The sequence below is a fragment of the Caloenas nicobarica genome, chromosome 5 (assembly GCF_036013445.1).
Source record: "Caloenas nicobarica isolate bCalNic1 chromosome 5, bCalNic1.hap1, whole genome shotgun sequence".
Classification (NCBI taxonomy): Eukaryota; Metazoa; Chordata; class Aves; order Columbiformes; family Columbidae; genus Caloenas; species Caloenas nicobarica.
The window spans coordinates 48,345,036-48,365,852 of NC_088249.1; the positions used below are offsets into that span (position 1 = coordinate 48,345,036).

The window sequence follows — 20,817 nt, forward strand, 5'->3', positions numbered from 1 at the left end:
AATGAGATCCAGCAGCGCTCCTCTCCTAGTTGGGTTGTCCACCATTTGCATCAGGAAGTTATCATCAATGCACTGGTGGAATCTCCTGGACTGTGGATGGCTGGCTGCTCTCAGCTGCCTGTAGATGGCCTCATCAACTTCCTCATCCTGATCTGGTGGCCTGTAATAGGCACCCACAACAGTATCACCCCTGCCAGCCTGCCCCTTAATTCTCACCCACAGACTCTCAACTCGCTCCTCATCTGCCCCTGGACCGTACTCAATACATGGTAGTTCCACTCTCACGTAAAGAGCAACTCCACCACCTTGCCTTGCTGGCCTGTCTTTTCTGAGAAGGACATTGCCATCCATGACCACACTCCAGTCATGTGAGCTGTCTCACCATCTCTCTGTAATTGCCACCAGATCATAGTCTTCTGACCGAACACAGGTTTCTAACTCCTCCTGCTTATTCCCCATGCTGTGCACATTGGTGTACAGGCATCTCAGGGAGCAAGCTGAGCACACTGATTTCACCCTAGGGGTATGGGAGGCCTCCTGGTCTTCATCAGTTCTAGAGTGCTGCCCCACTGGTGCAAGCCCAGCTACAATGCCACCTCCCTTCAAATCTAGTTTAAAGCTCTCCAAATGAGCCCTGCTAATTCCTGTCCCAGCATCCTTTTGCCCCTGTGAGATAAACCCTTCCCACATATAACTGTCTGCCGTTATCAAAGAACCCAAAGCCCTGCCTGTAGCACCAGTCTTGTAGCCAATCATTTATGGACTGAATTCTTCTACTCCATCCCATGTCGTCACCCAAAAATGGAAGGAGGGAAGAGAAAATAACTTGCACCCCAGACTCTTTCACCAAGTGTTCCAAGGCCTTGAAATCTTTCTTCATTCCCCTCAGACTACGGGATGCAGCTTCCTCCCCACCTGTCTGGAAGATCAGCAGTGGGTAGTAGTCTGTTGAGTGCACCAGCTTGGGGAGTGCCCTCGTGATATCCGTGATCCGGGCTCCAGGTAGACTACACACTTTCTTATGATGAGGATCAACTCTGCATATTGGGCCCTCTGTTCCTCTCAGAAGGGAATTGCCTACTACAATTACCCTTCTTTCTTTCTTATCGGAGGCAGTCTTGAGCTGTGGAGTCAACCGCCTCTTCCTATGTGACCTCACAGGCGGGCCTTGCACCACATCCTCACCTACCTCTTCTTCAAGATTCAGGGCCTCAAACCTATTACAGAGGGGCACCTGGGGAAGCAAAGCAGGTAGGGAGGGGGATTGCCTGTGATGCCAAACTGGAACTTGGTTCCAACCCTCCTCATCTTTTTGGTCCCCCACCTCTGCCCAATAGCGACAGGGCAGGGGCTGTCCCAGGTCTTCCCCCTCTGCCTGACAGAACGGGGGTCCATCACCTTTTGGGATTATCTTCCTGGGGCCCTTCTGGCTGGCACGCCAGGGAGTTACTCCACTAGTCAATCTCCTTCTCACAGTCCCTGATGGTCCTCAGTCTCTCGACCTCCTTAAGGTTCACCACCATGCTGAGCTAATCTTCCACCTGCTCACACCTCATGCAGGTGGAATGCCTGCCTCCCTCCCCTGGCAGCAGCAGGCTCTGGCACGCCTTGCAGCCTAGCTGTTAAAACACCTGTACATGTATGTTTGAGGTAGGACACCACAAAGATCCCAGATGCATACTTAAGCAAATGCATGCTTACATAAATCTAGGAACCTTCACAGGACTTGGCCAGAGCCACTCATTCTTTGATTAGGTACAGTGTGTGGGAAAGGACACTTTGAAATAGGCCTTACTGCGGCAGGCAGGCATGGCATTTATCAAACTACTGCAACGATTTTATAGTGATCTGTTCTTCTGGAGCCGCAGAAATAATGCACTGGTTTTTGTTTGTTTGTTTTGTTTTTTAATTGACCACTGACCAATCTCTGCTTAAATTAACATTAGAGCATATTACCTTGTAGAATTTTCTTTAAGAAACCCTAAGTTTAGATTTGACTCTCGGGTTTTAGATGTTTCAAGTCTAATTGTAGTCAGTGCAGTTATCAATGCAATTTACATTCTTGGAGAGTATAATTGGCACAGAAAGCTGGTTTTTATTGTAAATGTTTTAAAAATTTAGTGGTGTTAAACGTATCTTTTTTTTTTTAATTTGGGATAGATTATCATTCCTAAACAGACAAGATTTTATTTCATTTTCTTTAAAATGTCAGCAGCATGTAAATAAATTAATATGCTTTTTGGATGTAAATCTTAAAAATCCACAGCAAATATAGGTTATTAATAAATAGTTAATATAAATCTTGATGTTCAATATTGTGTACATACAGTAAAACTGCTTGCAGGAATGTAACTGAAATTAGATTTGAATGAACCTTCTAGTACAGTGTACTTTATTATAAAGTAAAACGTTCACATTCCAGAAAAACTATTAATTTGTTACTAAAGCGTTTGGTCACTTATTCTCAATTAGTGATTTAACAACTCAAAGGTAGGGTTGAGTAGGTGCTAGAAGTCAGCTTGGATGATAATAAATTGACCTGTGTATCAAATAGCAGTGTAGAATTGGTGGAATACCTTGAACGTGCATTTTCCAAATTTCTTATTTCAGCTATTTCATGCCAGAAATTAGGAGAGCTTTAAATGCATTTAGAGACTACCGTTGTCCAGCATTAACACCATTCCAAACTAAATATTTTTTTAAGGGTCGTATTTTTGAGGGACTAAGGAAGTGTGTGCCTGACCCTGAAAATAATGGTTCTAATTCAGCCTTTGTACCAATTGTTTTATCATATAAAATAGATTAATTTAAACTAGTTTTCTTTATGTTTTTTTCAATTATTCTACATCTATGGTTGGTTATTTACATCCAACAATTTGTCTCTATTTTCTACCCTCTTCTGTGACTTCAAAAAATAAAATAAAATTTCACAATTACAACTACTTAGTACAATGTTTAATATCTTTTGTATTTTCTTCCCAGATCCCTTGCTGCTGTTTCTGGACTTGTGAAATCATTGCTATTAGATCCAGTTAGGAATGGTAGTTGCAGGCTATTCAGTTTATTTTAGCAGTGATTTAGGCATGTCTTGCTAGTTAATAGGGAATGTGTTAATGAAAAAATTTTCTTTTTCAGGTTCAGTAGAAAGAAGAAACAACATAGGTCCTACTTTAGATGAGCTTTTTCATGAGATCCAAAAAACTGCTGGAATGTATCTGTGAAACATTCTGTTTGCAAGCTAGTGGATCGCACTGGTTTGATCTTTTCAGTAAATAATCCATAGAATATGAATGGTAAGGCAGTGGAGACCTAGTTCAGGCACAGAAGGTTAACACTGTTAAAAAGTTGGTTTTAAGAATACCAGTATCTGAAAAGTCCTTTGAAATCGCATTAAAACAGTTGAAGAGGATTTTTCTTACCCTTTAGAGGTTCACGTGATGTTTTTTGAATTGCTATTTCATTAAAAAACAAAAACAAAAAACAGAACAAAAAAACCCACCCACACACAAAAAACCCCAAACAACAACACACCACCAAATTGTTTTTTGTAATAGACAAAAGTGTTAAGCGTTTTGCTTTTCTGGATGTTGCAGCGTTCACTACATGAAAGAACACAATGATCACAGCGGTTTCAGTTTCACACTTCATCTCTCAGATACTCATAGTCCCTGGTCATATTTCAAACATCTCCCCCCAAGGCTGGATACTAAAGCTGTAAATTGATACGTTCAATCTGTACAGAAATGCTGTATGGAAACTTCCTTGGCACAGCAAATACTGATTTATTTGGGGATGTTTTTTCCCCTCTTCCCTTTGCCTGTTTTTAAGTGCAGCAAGTGTAAGATGCATCTCATACTCAGAAAATGTTGCTGATGCATGGGATTAATGAGGTCTGGCTGATATTAACTAGCTCCTGTTGGGAAGTACTAGAATAAAAAAATTAGCTGTTAGATGAAACCTTTGAGCAAGGAGGAGAAAGTGTGAGGTTTCTTTGTTCTGTTTTGGTTTTCCCTCACTTTCATGGCTGTAGACCTGGGGCCAATGGGGTGGAAATTTGTAACCAAAAGCAGAAGGAAAAATTGATTCTGGTTTCTTCTTGGATTAACTGTATGGCACTTCATGGATGAAAGGTTCTTAGAAATTGTTTGGGGTATTTTTTGTTGCTGTGGGGTTTTTTAAACACACAATTTCCTAAAAATGAAGACATTAATATATAAATTTAAAAGTTCAGGTTAATTTCTGCTTTCAAGGAAACCTGTCTTGAATGGCCATAGGTAGTGGCCTGCTACATTTTCTAAACTCTGAAAACTTTATGGCACTGGGGTGACAATTCCAAGACTTACATAGTGTGTTGTAAGGGCTCTAAGACCAGAAGCTGGAAGCCAGCTATTTCACAGAATCACAGAATGGTTGAGGTTGGAAAGGATAGCTGGAGGTCATCTGGCCCAACCAGATGGTTGCCCAAAACCATGTCCAGATGGCTTTTTGAGTACCTCTTAGGACAGAGACTCCACGGTCTCCCTGTGCTACCTATGCCAGTGCTTGGTCACCCATGCAGTGAAGAAGTGTTCCCTGATGTTCTGAGAGAGACTCCTGTGTTTCAGTTTGTGCCCATTGCCTCTTGTTCTGTCACTGGGCACCAGGGGAAAGGGCTTGGCTCTGTCTTCTTTGAACCCTCCCTTCATCTCCAGGCTAACTAGTCCCAGCTCTTTCAGCCTTTCCTTGTAGGAGAGATGGTCCAGTCCCTTAATCATCTTCATGGCCCTTTTTTGGACCCTCATCAGTATGTCCCTTTCACACTGGGGAGCCCAGAACTGGACACAGTATGTGGCCTTACCAGTGGCAAGTAGCACACTTCTACATGGATTGCAACAAATAACCTATTACTCAGTACCAGGGTCCTAGTTAATCTTTAACTCCTTGTAATGCGAGCTAATTTCCAAGGGCAGTTATACTTTAAATACAAAACAAACAAAAAAATCCCGAAAACCCCCAACCGAATCCGCAGGCTGTGTGTACGCACACTGCTGCCTCTGCGAACTGAAACACTCGGCCGCGCTGGTGGTGGGGGCGGGGGGAAGGTGGAAGCGGCGCTCTGGCGCATGCTCAGCCTCCGTTAACGATCTGGCGCGAGGTTCTCCCCACTCCCTGGAGGGCGGGCACCAGCTATGGGGGAAGGTGAATTGCCCGGGGGAAGGGGCAGAAACATGGCCTCTATTGAGGGCCCGGGTTGGAGGTTGGGCCTATCCATTTCCCTTCTGCCCTGGAAACTAGCATGGTGATGCGGAGGGAGGGGGGAGGGCAGCTAGAGCTTCTGGGCAGGGCTGGTTTCCCTACTCTGCCCTTCCCCACCCCACAGATGTCCCAGAGCTGGTAGTGGTTGATTCATATGGGTGAGAGAAACGAGCTTTCAGACGACTGCTATATCCCAGTCCAGGCAGGGGGACATGGGTAGCTTGACCCTCCCCCTATTTGCCTTAGTCTAAATCCAGAAATAGTAGTAATGACAGTGCAGGTGGATCTTGGCCTATATCTTTTAAATAGTGGCCTTGTGATACTCTGGATAGAGCTTCTGTTGTCTGTAATGGCAAAGTGACATGGAGAATACAGGCAAGGTTTGTCTTAATGTGCTTTTTACTGGTGCAAACTTAAAACAGCATATACCTGTCTATGTCAAATTTGATTTATTTTTTTTCACTACTAAAGCCAAGCGGCAGAATTCTCATTGAAGTCTGAATGCTGTTAATGTGTTTAAAAGTTACAAAGAATGTGTTCTTAAGGTAAAAGCAGGTTGGTTGTGTTGGCATGGTGGCCTGTGTTTTCTGAAAGCTAGATTCAGAACCCAAACAACCTCTTCCAGCATTATATTTTTAAGTTTCACAGTTACGTGTTAATTGGGTTAATCTTCAGTATTATATAAATGTGTTGTTTGATTAAGACTATTTCATTCATTTATAGACAGAAAAACTATTCAGAAGAAAGCCGAAATAGAAAATTTAATTGTCTTCAATGAAAAAAGTCAATATGAACCAGTTCACAGTCTGTCCATGACTATGGAGAATCGGATATTGCTTGATATAAGATCAGTAATAGACAGTGGACTTGTAACTGAAGTATTTAGTCAAAATAGCCCTGTTAGTTCTGAAAACTTTAATCTGGAAACTGCAGTAATTAATAATCTCACTAAAGAAGGATTGCTGTCTAGTCAAGACAATCATTTATGCACTGTAAATGTGGGAGAGACTTTGTTAGATCACTTCAAGTATCCGCTTACCATTGGCAATCAAAATACAGTAGTAAAAGTTGAAGTGTATCAGCATGGAAACAACAGCCGTGATGACGAAGATCTTGAAAATTGCAAGGAATTAAATATACCAGAAGCTGAACATATGCATTCACCTTATCTGCCTTCAAATGGTGTCCACATTCTTTCTTCATTAGCGATGCAGCATAAAAATTGCAGTGTTCCAACCTCAAGCGTTTTCTCTCCTGAAGGAACAGTCAATCAAAATGTCAGAATGATACCAGTAAGATTAAGTGGAACAGGAATTTGTATATATTCATGCTTATTTGTGACTTAAATGTGGGAATTCCCACATTTAAACTTATTTGGGCTCCACATAATGTTTAAAGTTCTGTCATAAATTTTATACTAGAACAAACTTAGTAGTAAATACAGAAATAAATTTGGTTTATATTGCCAGAAATAGCATGCCGTGTGGACATACGGTTCTGAATGGTGTTCTGTTTTGTCTATGTTATTGAGCTGGTATTTTTAAATGGCTGAGTAGTTATTTTGATCATTAAAAAAACTTACCATGTAACAAATATACCCACTTTGGGTTTATATATTATCATATATATTAGCAACCATTAGATATTTGTACAAAGTAGAAATAGGATATTAACTCCTGTTCTTTAGTTCCACAGGTGACACCCTTGTCATCTTAAAATTTAGAATCCAAATGAGTTTAAAAGTAATTTATTTGCAGCAGTAAACTATAGCCTTTGTTGTTAAATCTCCATGGGGAAAGTAGTTTTGTAAGAGAGAGGGCTTTCCCACTGCTTACCACATTTGGCAGTTTTTCTTTATAGTTTGAAGTTACAATTTCTATGTTGGATCAATTACTATCTAGAAAGGTATGCAGCATAAAACTTCTCATGATGCTCACAGGACCAAATCCATCTGCTTAATGCAGGCTATTAATATGTAGAATACATCTGTGTCCTTACATCTTTGTTTATGAATGTAGAATATAATCTGAAGAAATCTCCAGATTTTGAGTTTGCACTGTGGCTGCTTCTAAAAGGGCACTGAGGTTTTTTCTGAGAAGCTATCTTGACATAATTAAGCATAACAGTGACATTTTTTCAATGTTAATATTTTGACAAACAGTGCTGTTGTTAGATCCCAAACTCAAAATCATCAAGAAAAAAAAACAACAACAAAAAACAAACCACCAAGCAAATGAAAACTCACAGAAATAACTTGATTGAAAATGAGGTCTGCTTTTCCCCTGCAGTATCCCACCGTGGTGCCAGGCTGAAGCCAGGTAGCAGTTGCAAGGTTGTCTGTGCTGGAAACGTCCTATCACAGAAATCGTTGCTGACACTAGTGTGTTTCTCAGTGCTGTTTCATCCTGAGATGCTTGAGGTCTACCATGGCAGTTACCTTAGGTGTTTTAGTTTTCTTTCTGATTTCATGTTATGGTTATCGTTTAAAAGTATCTCTTTCTTGGAAGGTTGTTTACACACATGCTCAATATTATCAGTAGTTCTTTAATAATTGAGACCTTAGATCTTTTGAACTGTTAATAAGATTCAAAAGACTGGTGGAAGACTCTAGAAGATAAAGATGTGATTACGGCATAGCAGTTGCTTTCTTCAAAGTCATGTTGAAAATCGTGAAACTTTGTTAGTCTCTGGACAAGGAGTTAACTAGACATAGAAAAAAAAACTTTCTGACCAGCTCACTTCCTAGTATCTTTACACTTTATCACACTAGATCTGCATGTTTCCTTAATCTGCCCTGTTTCTTGAAGGTATTACAACAAAATTCTAATCAGGTTACTTGTGTAATTTTATTGAAATAAAGAAAGCTGATGGGTTATTCTACACTGCTTGCTTATCCTCTTAAACCGCTGTCTATATTAAGAGAGGGCACAGCACACCAAGACAGAGGGTAAATTGTCTAGTTCAAACAATGTCAGTTCTAATTTGAAACCAGAAAGTAGTTGGTTTCTGTCTTTATTTCATTTTCTGTTCATTTGGTTTGTTTTTGAAAATACAAATGTAGGTATTAAGTATGATGCTATTATAGTTGCAAATGCATTAGATCTGAACCATAACTATATGTTGAACAGAAAAAGCAGAAAAAATATTGAAAGTATACAAAAGTATCTGGTAATGCTGACTGGCTGGCAGCATTTATGTACTTAATTATATAATTAAAATGTAAATAACTTCCAATTTTCAAGGTCACTTAAAGTCAGGTTTTTGTTTATTCATTTGGCTTTTAAAAATGAATCATTTAATGCAGAAAAGAATTCTAAATAAAACATTCTTTTCTTCAGGTGTTCAGGTCATTCATACCTCCAGTTGCAGGTGAGAATAAATGTATTTGTTATGATCTGTTTAAAGGGATCTAGAACAGTACCTTGCAGTTACAAAACTTGACCAATTGCTTAAATGGTAAGCACCCCAGGTGACTGAGGGGGATTTTCTTTTTCTCTTCTTACGAGCTTAGTGAAGGATTTAAATAGCTAAAGCAATTAATTTCTGGATTTTGCAAATTGCAATATGAGCCTTTTCTGGTGATATTAATATAACTAAGAATGTTTGAAAGGAGGATGGACCATTGTTTGTTCATGTTGCTTCAACCACGTAGTTCAGTCTTACTTTTGATTTTCCTCTCCTCTCATACCATGTCCTCATTCCTTCAGGGGACTGTCAAGGAGATATTCCTTTTTGCAGCACTTTTTTTTAAAATTGAGTTGAAGAGTATTTTTATTTCACTTTGAAGTTTGACCATCAGTTATGAAAGTTAGGTGGTTTGCACTGATGCTGCTGATGACATTAAGCTTGTGAGCAGTTGTTTGATGTATTCTACCTGTTCGCATTCCTGTTCAGGGTTAAACTGAATGCTAGATTTGATCTTACAAGATATTTTATCCTGAAGCTAAATTAATTTTGCCAAATGGGCACAATAAACCTTTTAAAGACATCAAAAGACCCAGACTGAAGTCTCTTTTTCCTAGCCAGTCTGTTACAAAAGAATATTAAATATTTCTTTCACAAGAATGTAATGCTGTAGTGACATCAAAATCTCTTTTACTGATGCTGTAAAGGAGTTCTTGGTATAAAACACTGATCTTTTTTATAAATAAAACGTGCTTTATTTTATGTAGTAGAATCTTCCAGTGATATCTGTGGCTTACCTCAGACTGGTGCTTCTGTCTATGATGAAATAGTAAGTATGCATGCAAGATTTCATTATTATTGGAAGAGTCTGTCCAAGTGTTGAATTGTCTAAAAATGGGATTTACTCTAAGTACCAGAGGGTGAAATGTTCTTTCAAACACTGTCCTATCTCATCTGTTCACAAAAGGGAGGGAAAGAAAAATTTTGCTACATAGATTTCCTACACTGCCACATTGTGGAGGAAGGAAGAATAGCATCTAGATTTTTCACCTGATTCCATTCCTATTGGCTCAAGTCTAGTTGGCGCCTGTCTGCCACTTGCATAATCTGGTTCCAGTTCAGGCCAGTTAGGGAGGGGGCTTCTCCTAAAGCCACTTGAACAGAAACTGTCTACTGGGACTCTGCCAAATACCCTGGGGCAGCTGATTAGTATTTGAGTCTGTACCATGTGTGCAGTGTATATAAAGTAAAAGAGTTGAGGGTGAAAATCTGGCTTTAACGTTAGCGTTCCCTGCCTATGGAGAGATGTTCTCTGCTACTTAATTATTCTCTTAAAATGCCTGAATTTTTCAAACATAATCTCCTAAATATGTGTAACACGAACTATAGAAATTCAGGTATTTTATGAAAGGGAGATTTCTGAAAATTACTGGAATTTTGTAGCCAGGTTTTTCAAGGTTGGCCATTTGGTGTTTTGAAGTGTGTACTGAGATGGACGAGGCTTCATCTGGAAGTGTGACTTTTGTGAAGATGACACTGTAATAAGTTAATGGATCAGCAAGATAGGTGATAAATCGGTTTTCAACAAGTGCAAGTGGCACCACGTCTATGATGGAATGCCATGACACACAGTAGTTGATCACTGTAACAAAAGTTCATTTTGGAACAACATGATTTATAGATACGATTGGATTTGCAGTTGAGTCTCAGATGACTACTTCTTTCGTAGACTAAATCCCAATGATCTTCAGTCAAGTTACATAATTCAAGATTAACACTTGTTTTGCATAATTTGGTATGACTATTGCCTAGCTTCTCCAAGGCAGTTTAGAAATCAGTTGATGCTTCATGATGTTGAAGACTCTAGATGCCATTGTTACTGTGAAGTGTGTTACTGTTCATTGTTATTCTTCAGGAATATTTTGACTTGAAATATAAACAAAAATAATTCTGCTATTGACAAAGTAAAGTAACTATTCTCAGCATTACATTTCAATGCAATCCTTGCTTTAAAATATATGATTTATGCAGATAAACTTTTACATTTATTGTATTTGTTTGGAATTTAAAGTAGATTTAATGTGTACCTGTTAAGATTTAAAACTTTATATTTTAGGCTGAGGTAAGAGAGGCAATTAGTGATGTTACTGAGAATCACCAAGACAGAGCAATTTTTTGGAGTTCAAATGTTGATGAGTCTGGCTGCAAGTTATTAACATTGCACAGTGTATCAGAGGAATCCAGATGTTCACACAGAAATGAGTCCAGCCCTGTGGTAATTATATCATGTAACTGATAGCAAAATTATATGCTAAGGAAAATTAATTGATTTATACCACACTAGTATCAAGAAGTCCTATTTATTAGTGCTGTATCAAGAATAACAAGGCAGCCCCTTCCTTGGACTCAGAGTCTAGATTTTATCTAGTTATAGTGTGGCTTTATATATATGTATATAACATATTATTTTCTATTTAACAGCTGGAAACAAACAGGAAAACAATATGAAGATTACTTCACCCAAAGGAAATGTCTTGATTTAAAATCACAGCTAAATAAATGAAATATGGACAATTGTAATGGTGTGTTCTGGTTAGGGAACTGAATCTGAAACCAGCACGCTAGTAAATAGCTAGAATATGCTCTACAAAGCCACATGGAGCAATTTAGAGAACCAGGAATCCAGATCACCAAGTTTGAGGAGCTACCGTGTTAGATCTCAATAGCTGCTTCCAAAAATAAATTAAGGGTCAAAAAGCAAACATCTTAATGCATAATGATCCATTTTTTCCAGTCTATGATTATGAAGCTTTGTAAGACAGGTGGTACTTTTATGGAAACTTTCATATCTATATGCTTAGAATTACAGTTTCTTAGATGAAAGCTAATCATTAGTTATTCATTCCAGGTTATCTGCCAGGTGGAAGGAGGTCCTCAAATACTCTGTGTAAACAGTTGTGGCACACAAGAACTAAACCCAATTCATCTAATTCCGAAGTATCATGACCAAAATAATTATCTTCAAGCAGGTACAATAAAAATGAGAATTATCTCTATCAGATAGTATTTTATAGATTGTTAATTTGCAGCTGCACGTTTATGTTCTTAAGCAGCAACAGTGGGAGATGAGCCAAAGCTAATGTAGCTATCATCAGTTATTATTTTATTTTGTAGCTGAAAAATTGCTGGGTACTTCAGTGTAATAAGAATGATGTAATGGATATGCTGAATTTATTGAAAGTTTTTAATATATATATTACTTCCCATATAAAGCACATTTAGCATAAGCACCTGCATACCCTTGCTTGCCACCAAGTGTCACTGTTTCTCTGTAAATGAAGAGCAGCATTGAGGCCTATGGGTATACTTTAGCCTTGGGATTCAGAATACCTCAGTAATATTTACATAATTATGAGAACTTGAAATGCCACCAGTTTAAAAAGTGGTTTCTGAGGTCCTAAAGTTAATACTAATTAGATGGAGTTACACATTTTCATCTGAGCAGCAACAAAGTATTTGAGTGTAGTTTAGTTTTAATGTAAAGAAATATTTCTTTACCTAAATATAACTTCCTCAAAAACATTATTGACATGATTTATTTAATTTATTGTTGTTATTATTATTCTTTTATTACAGTGGGGCATTTTGATCGCGATGTGAAAACAAAGCCTTTTAATATTAAGCACCATACAGACACAGACATTGCTCTCAATATCAGTAGGTGCCGAGTGTGAGCATCTCAGCAGATGCTCCAGGTATGGAGCCTGTTTACTTATGTTTGTCAGAGGCCATCAGAAGAGTAAACCAGGCATACTCAAATTAAAGATCATGTTCCTTTATAAAATTCAGACTCTCATTCTCTTACTGTAATGTGAGGGAAGAAAAAGCTGAGGAGGAGTTCACTTGCATATGTTTTTTAGTTTTTATTTGCTTGAGCTTTCTTCTGTTTTACTCATCTTCAAAGCAAGTAAAAGAATTAGGTCCAGAAATTATATCTGGAAGTTTCTAGGGACTAATCTCTTGAACTGTCCTTTGGCTTCCATTTTTTTTTTCCTTTCTTTAGATGGGAAGGGAGAAAGTACAGGTATAAGATTCATCCTGTAATCTTACTGTGACTGATGTTTGCTTTTTTCAGCATAGACTAGGGTGTTCATGTACTTACATGCAGTTCTCTAACAGGACTCGCACAATGAATTATTCTTAAATCTCCGTGGATCTTCAGTAATTTTTTTCATAAGCTAAAAACCTCTGTTCCAAATCCTCTCTCAGAACTCCGGAAATTTGTAAAATAAGAACTCAGAATAAATATATGTAATTGTTTCTGACATTTTTCTTATTTTATCAAAATATTTTAAGTCTCTATGGCATTTGAATTTAAATGTATGTGATGTCATAAAATAAGAACATCCTATGCTCAAATTCCTAGCTGACAAATTGGTTGTGGGTTCCTCTTTCACGGCTTTTTTGCATGGCCAGGTTTTTATTGTTGTTTTTTGCAAAGACAAAAACATTTCTGGAGAGAAAACGTCTAGGTCCTTCATTGACACTATTTATTGTAGAGTAATTTGGATTCAAAACTAAATTGTAGGAGAAAGTGCTATCAGAGAACAGACAGCCTCAGGTATTTTTTTGATTAACAAAATAAGTTGAAGATACCAATTTGCCTGTATGCTTAATTCAGAAAATATTTATGCATAAATGAAACTTTATACACTCTGAGTAGTTCTGCTATCTTTAGGTAAGTGTCTTCTTTTCAGATGCAGACAATCCTGTAAGAGCTGTACTGGGGCAGTTTTTGTCTGTTCCATGTGGACTGGTTCTGAATGAACAAGAGGTAAAGAAGCCTTATCCTTTAAACTTGTTAAGTACAATATACAGTCTTTTTCCTTTTCTTAAAATGGATTGTTAAGTCTATGTTGAAAAGTAATGATTGTATGCATTTTCTAAAGACAGTTTAGCTAGTTTGGACAGGTTAGTTCTGCACTCAGTATACTTTCTGCATATAAAGCTTTCCGATTTCAACATTTTCTAGAAGTAGTACCGGAGTTAAAAATACAGTTTTCTATAAGAAAAATATATTTCTTCCAGTTTTGAAAGCTTGAATTTGGTATTATATAGGCTATGTTATTTCTGAGAACCATTTTAAGACTCTCTTGGAGTGAACGAATGCAAATTGACTTTTACCAGAAGGATTCCAGTAGGATTTTTTTACACTCTTTTTTCTTGATTAGCATTTAACAGTCATTAAGTCTTTATAATTTTTGTCAATTTTTTTTTGTTAATGAAAGTTGAACAGAAGACCAAAAATCTTTGCAGATGCTTGGCTTCTCATGTGTTAACTTCCAACAGAGCTGTTAGCAAAAAGCACTGAAATTTTTCTGTCAAGTGAATATGTAATGTCAGTACAAACACAGCAAATACTTTGTGGATAGCATCCGCTATCATAAAAGAGGGAAGAAAAAGCTCAAGGGTCAGACTAAACAGTGACCTAGGGAGTGTTTCATCTCTAAAGGTGGTATATCTGCAAATTGGTGCCTAAACATTCTAGAGCAATGATGTAGACAGGCTTGTAATTCTTCTCTAACTTTATCCCAAATCAGTTGTTTCTTAGATTTCTTCTTTTGCTTTAAATATAGTAATCTTCATCTCCTTTATGGTCAGCTAGATTAATCACTTATTATAATAACAGTGATTTACAAGTATTTACTGTCCCTCCATTACTGGTAATATCAGTGTAATCCTAATTGTTCTTCCCTTGTCTCTCTCCATAACTAGGCCCTTAGTAATCATAAGTCTGAAGAGACAACAGTTCTGCAGTGTGTTTTCTTGGCCTGTGAGCTGATTATTTTTTTTTTAAATTTTGCTTATTCTTCAACAAATTAGATGACATACTGCAGCTGAACATGATGTAAATCATCAAGTCACTAGCCATTTTCAATTGACTACTGGAATTAAGAGCATCTGAACCTAGAATTATCAGTAAATTGAAAATAGTGTGCCAAGACTGCAGCACTGAAAGCTGTTCTTTGCATTGAGAGAAACGGGATTCCTGACATATCGAATGGTCTCCAATGGGAGATGCATGCTGTTTTCTTGGCTCTTTACTTCCATGAGTTTTTATCAGTAACCTTGGCAATTAAATTATCCCTGAAGCATTTCCTTTGTGTTATTTTTTCTCTGTTAACTTATAAGACTATTTTTGAAAAAGTTACTGTAAACAGGATATATACATTTTATCTTGAACAGTTTGAAAATGGACCATTACAACCAGTAGCTAGCACTGCCACGTTCCATCTAGAATCAAATATGCATGGGCAAGCGAAAATGACATCAGAGGGGTAAGATGCATGAAACATCACACATCCATGATGACTTTTGAATTTTAAAGTGGCAATGACTCCTAGACATTTTCATGTTGCATAGCTGCTTCTCTCTTGCAACAAAAATGCAGTTCTGTAAGAATGCTTTGTGTATATATCTCAGTAGTCATTATTCCAGTGGCTGGCAGTCAAGACTATGTAGCATGGTTTCAGGTTTTCTTAGGATCAGTGTAGTTGTGCTGTCCATTTGCCTGAAAAACATTTAATTTTCTAAGTTAATGGATGATTCCAAATCAAATTAGCATATGTTTAGCCTGTGTTTCTAACACGAATGGAATTCTAAGAATATTTGATTGCAGATCATTTTTAAATATGAGGCAGAAACAACCCTGCTGTGAAAGGTGAGAGAGTTTTGCAGTTGCACAACCATTACCAGGTTGTATGACTGAGGGCAGAGCTGTCCCAAGTAGTGACTCCTGGTGGATGGCGGGAGATCACAGGTTGCTTATTCTCTTTTTTCTCACACACTCTGTGAGGCCACACTTGTTAAATAGCACCAATATTGGTGTAAAAAAATAAAGTCAATACATATTGTTCCAAAACTTCAGAATAATGAGTTTTCTTTGTAGTTGTACATTTTTTACTAATTTTTTGCTTTTTTCAACCTGTGTAGCTTACGTTTTGGTGCAGGGGTTACGAAGTCTAAGAAACCATGTAACTGCACAAAATCTCAGTGTCTTAAATTGTAAGTAATAGTTTATCAATATTTAATAAATGCTAATAACAGTGTATAGATGAAAGGACAAACACAAGAAATCTGTGCTTTAAAATGAATAGTACATACGTGTCAAATGTTACTAATCTGATACTGAGTTAGAAAGATCCACAATTGATGTAAACTACTGTTACACAAGCTCAGAATTTGTTGCAGAGGTGTAGATGACTGCATACAATCCAAAGCATGAAAACTAATAAGCTAGAATAATTGTTCAAAGCGTGCCTGGAAAATCCTATGTAGAATGTAAATGCTGTATACTAAAATATAATTTCTCTGTCTTGCTGCTGCTCTCGTACATAAATAATACGCACAGAGATGTACACATGGTAATTAACATTGGATTCTTTGAGGAACTGGGTGTATTTTACAAAATATAAAATTTAAAGACAGAGGGAAGCTCTTTGTCTAGGTTTGGATGTGATTAAATTACAGAGGAAGGACCATTTTTCATTAGTAGAAACTGAATATTCTGCCTAGAAGTAGAATTTAAATTTTAAAAATTATGCTTAAACCAGTTAATATTTTCATTTCTTATGTTATTTTTCATGTTAATCACAGATACTGTGATTGCTTTGCCAATGGTGATTTTTGCAAAAAATGCAACTGCAATAATTGTTACAACAATCAGCTTCATGAAACTGAACGATTTAAAGCCATTAAGGTAAAAAGAAAAAAAAAGGAAGTATAGTACACATTGGTATCAGCTTCATATATGAAAAATATAGTAGTTTTGTTTTTATCCACTCGTTATAGTATTTGAAATACGGTATTTTAAACCTAAATAAAGCTAAGTGTTGCCTCTATATTATTCTTACACAAAAAAAATTAGGTGTGTTTTTCCCTTATTTTTATAGCACTTCTGATACTTTGGATTAATACTAGTGATGTGTTAACTGAATGATAATTTTTATTCATGGAAGGAACTATTCAAACCCAATTTTATTCAGAAAATTTTGTCACTTGAAGGAAAATTTATTGTATCTCAAAGTCAGATAGTAGTTAAAGGAAAACAAATTATTGCTATCCAAATTATTATTCTCATTGACAGATCTTCTGCAGTTGTCTGTATTAGTTTTTCTGGTTGACTCAGGCAGAAACACAAAGTTGACTCTCCCGGCAGCAACACTGAACCCTGCACTAATGAGAAGCAGGTTGCTTCTACATTTGGAGACTGATTTTATTAGTGGAATAAAGAATAATATATAGGCCAGGTTTTGTGTGTGTATCAAACTGCACAATCTGGGCAATAATTTAATCTAATATGTATGTTATGTTTTGTAATTTCTACTGCTGATGCTTTAAGGATATATTAATGGCTTTGTGCTTCTTGTATGCAACTTTCCAGAACTCTTTTTGTATCATTCACTTCATTTTGGGATTGTACAAGATGTTGATCTAGTTAGAGCTTTGTCATATCCAACCAGTCAAAGCCACAGAAGTTTTTGCTGTCATTATGCAACAACTAGTTTTGAAATTGTCTGTAGTTCAGCTGATGGGATTGTTGGTGTCTAAATACTCCTTTCACTACTGTAAATGGCATCTTGTAAAGCATAATAGATCTTATTTGTCACTGATGAAAGCATACTTGTGCCATCTGTAAATACTGTACATAAAGGGCATATAATCTCTTTAACCTGCCTTTTAATAGTCTGTGGCATTGTGAGACCTTGGCACCTAATCAAAACCTGTTGTTCCAATCCAATGCTGATTTAAGTGAATGGTCTTTGTATTGGGCCATTAATAAAATATGTTTAAAACTTCTGAGATATGCGTAACTTTGTATGCAAGGGCTCTTTCTTCTACTGAGAACTTTTTATTTCTGGTGAAATTCGCATCAGCAGTGAAAGAAAACCAGCCCCAAGTGGATAGGTCATTTAGGTTATTCCATAAAGACAATGTGAGTTACTTTCTATGGCAGAGCCAAGTCAGCGTTCTGGAATGTTTGAATTCCTGCTCTCATTGCCATGGAAGACTCCTTTATCCATGTGCTTCACACCACCAATAATAAGAGTGGAAAGCAAGAACTTCTTTGTTGAGCACTGAACCACAGTCATTCAGGTGTTTAAAAACATTTCTTTGAATTTTTCATAATCTAGCAATTTTTGTCTTAGGCCTGTCTTGAAAGAAACCCGGAAGCTTTCTTACCAAAGATTGGGAAAAGGAAACTAGGAGAAATTAAACATCACCATAACAAAGGATGTAATTGCAAGCGCTCAGGATGCCTCAAGAATTATTGTGAGTGCTTTGAGGTGAGTCAGGTGAACTTTCCTCTCATCAGTTACTACTTTAACATCGACTATATTCTGTAACTAGTAGTTGCTAAAAACAACCACTTATTTGCATTTTTCATCATAAAACTTTTTGAACATAGGAGGCACAGTCTCTGTCTTGTCCTGTCTTTAAAAGCTGAATCTGGCTGAAGTTGATCAGCTAAAATTTTTGGTATCAGGAGTTCTCAGCCAATGCCTTGTTCCAGAAGAAATTAGGAATGTTTTTGTGCTAATCCTGGTAGTTTCTTTTCATCTGTAGTATTTTTTTATCTTGCAAAGTTATCCACAGAGGGGAGGAGTGATTTGTCCATGCACAGAACATCAATCTCCACAGAGAATCCATGGAAAAAATCATCTTGCTTCCTTACTGCATTAGTACTGATGGTTTCGCTCTGGGATTATCCAAGACCAGCACATCTAGAATAAGTCCCTGGTGGTATAGCTTCAATGGTTCTGCAAATGTGTATTTAATTTAAGATTTATATGATTTTTATTCTAAGTATTCTTTATTTGCCAGGCTAAAATTGTATGTTCCTCTATTTGCAAATGCATTGGTTGCAGAAATTATGAAGAAAGTCCAGATGGAAAAAAACAGTTGAATGTGATAAACTACATGGACATTGGAAATAAGGAAGGAAATAGTCCAGTTTTAACATCAGCATTCAATATGTTACCAAAATTGAGGAAAGACAGGTGAATATTTGGAAATAACAACACATAATCCATTGGTCTGACTTCATTAATTTTTCATGTAACCATTATCATAATTATCTAAGAAGTAGTGGTTAAAATGATAGATACAAGTAATCACTTCGCATAGCATTTGCCACCTTGTTTCTATAAATTAAAAAAAATATTTAAAGGAGAAGCTATAACTATCCTTTAAGATATAGTTTAAGATAAGTATATAGAGTTCAGGGGTATATGTATTAATTCTGCTTATAAAACACTGGTTACTTATGTATTGGTGACATATTTCATTTTCTCAACTTTTTTGCCCCCTTAGCTACTTTATGTTTTTCCTTCAGTTTCTCTGTTCTTAATTTTTTCTCCTCATTTCTAACAAAACCTTGACCAAGTAAGTACTTAGAAAATTATGTTATTAATATGTTTGTGATGTTCATTTAATAAGCATGTTTATATCACTACTTCTTTCCCATCTCCTCTTCCTTTGGTCCACATCCTTTCAACTTTATTTGTAGTGGCAATTTAGATTGTAAAATATTGTAGGAAGGCTATACTCTCCCGATGTTGTTATGCTTTCTAACACACTTGTAGCCTAATCTCTTTTTTGTTTGGTTTATAGTAATTTACCTAATAAATAGAAACACCTGTTAATAACAATTAAAATTAGTTAAACCGCCTCTTAATTGGTTTTAGGGAGCTTTACTCCAGTAATTTTCAGTTTGTATACCTCATTTTCTTCTTTGCAACAACTGTTACCTTGAAATTCTTAATTCCATTTAAAAAATATTTTCTGATGAACTATTTTTAAAATAATTTCTGTTGTCGGTACTGTATTTATGGTGCCAAGTTATGCCTTTGCTTGGATTGCACTGTAGTCTGTGTAAAGTTATTAATATAGTAGAAGGAGTTATGATGTTAATGACTGGTAGTTTCAAGAGTTTCTTGGCTGCTAAGGTGCCGTTCAAGGAATCCTTGAGGGCCTTGGTGCTGTTTCCTTTGACAGCAGTAGACTGAATTTACATTTTGTACTTCCTAGACCCTAATTAAGCCTTTTTAACACATTTCCTTCTACATGAAACACGATCTGACTAATTCATGCAGATAGAGGAAGAGGCTTATTGTATAACCTTTCTCTGTCTGTACCTGTTGGGCAGCATTTACATAGATTAATTAAGTAGCGTGAACATAGCCATCCATGTGATAAATTAGAAAAACTCAGGAGCAATTTGTTAGAATCAGAATCTGTTCAGTATAGAACAGAGAAATTCCTACAAGGGTGTATCTTACAGTAACAGTGCAGCTACTCTGATTCAGCTCTATATTCCAACTCTTAACTGTGTTTTGCAGTTTGTCTTTTAAGGTATTTTGTGTATTTAAAATTGAGATATTTCATACTAGTTTCTTTTCCCCTGTCAGGCAACCAGGTGTATGTATGTCTTCGGAAGAAGCGAAAGCAATATGTGCCTGTCTTCTGCTGCAAGCTGAAGAGGCAGAAAAAAGAGGTTACTCTGTCTGTCTAGCTGAGCGAATGATCATGGAGGAATTTGGGAGGTGTTTATCCCAGCTCCTACGTGCCTAATTAAAATCTAAAGGACTGAAAGTTGAATAATGTTCACTGTGTTATAAAGCCAATAAGTATTAATATTGATATCTTGCCATAGTCTCCACAATTTTGCTACTTAATAATTTTACTTCGATCTTTCATAGGAATAGTTTCATTGACTTTGGCTGAATTCTTTCTGAATTATGCTGGTTAAGTGAAACCAGCACTACATCCAACATTTTTACAAGTAACTTAATACTGTAGAAAGCTTATTATATTTTCTAATGAAACAGATTTTCTCTGTAGTTACAGTTTTCTGAGCCAATTCTTCAGTCTCTACCTAGACTCTTATTAAAAGTAAGTTTAATTTAAAATTACTTTATTGGATGTTTATATGAGTGGAGATGCAGTAAAACTGAGTAAGGATTTGCTATCTTAGTTTGGCTATTTTATGAATTGTAAAACAATTAAATTTTCAGAGGTAAGCGAATCTACTAAGTTTAGCTTTTGGTCGTCTTTGTGTTGGCAACTTATTTCTGCTGTCTGCAGATGTCTGCAAAGCAATGTTGTCAGTAGGTT

The 20,817-nt window shown here is 36.7% G+C and overlaps 1 protein-coding gene across 1 annotated transcript; it reads left to right on the forward strand.

Annotated features, from left to right (window-relative positions):
* The first annotated feature begins 525 nt into the window (after positions 1-525).
* Positions 526-20,466, forward strand: TESMIN (testis expressed metallothionein like protein). The gene is given in 11 exon segments (XM_065636879.1): positions 526-572; positions 1,162-1,251; positions 10,867-10,915; positions 11,549-11,669; positions 13,398-13,474; positions 14,887-14,978; positions 15,634-15,705; positions 16,297-16,399; positions 17,850-17,987; positions 18,526-18,701; positions 20,112-20,466. Coding segments are annotated over 11 exon segments (1,158 nt in total). The 3' UTR covers positions 20,305-20,466.
* Positions 20,467-20,817: the final 351 nt, after the last annotated feature.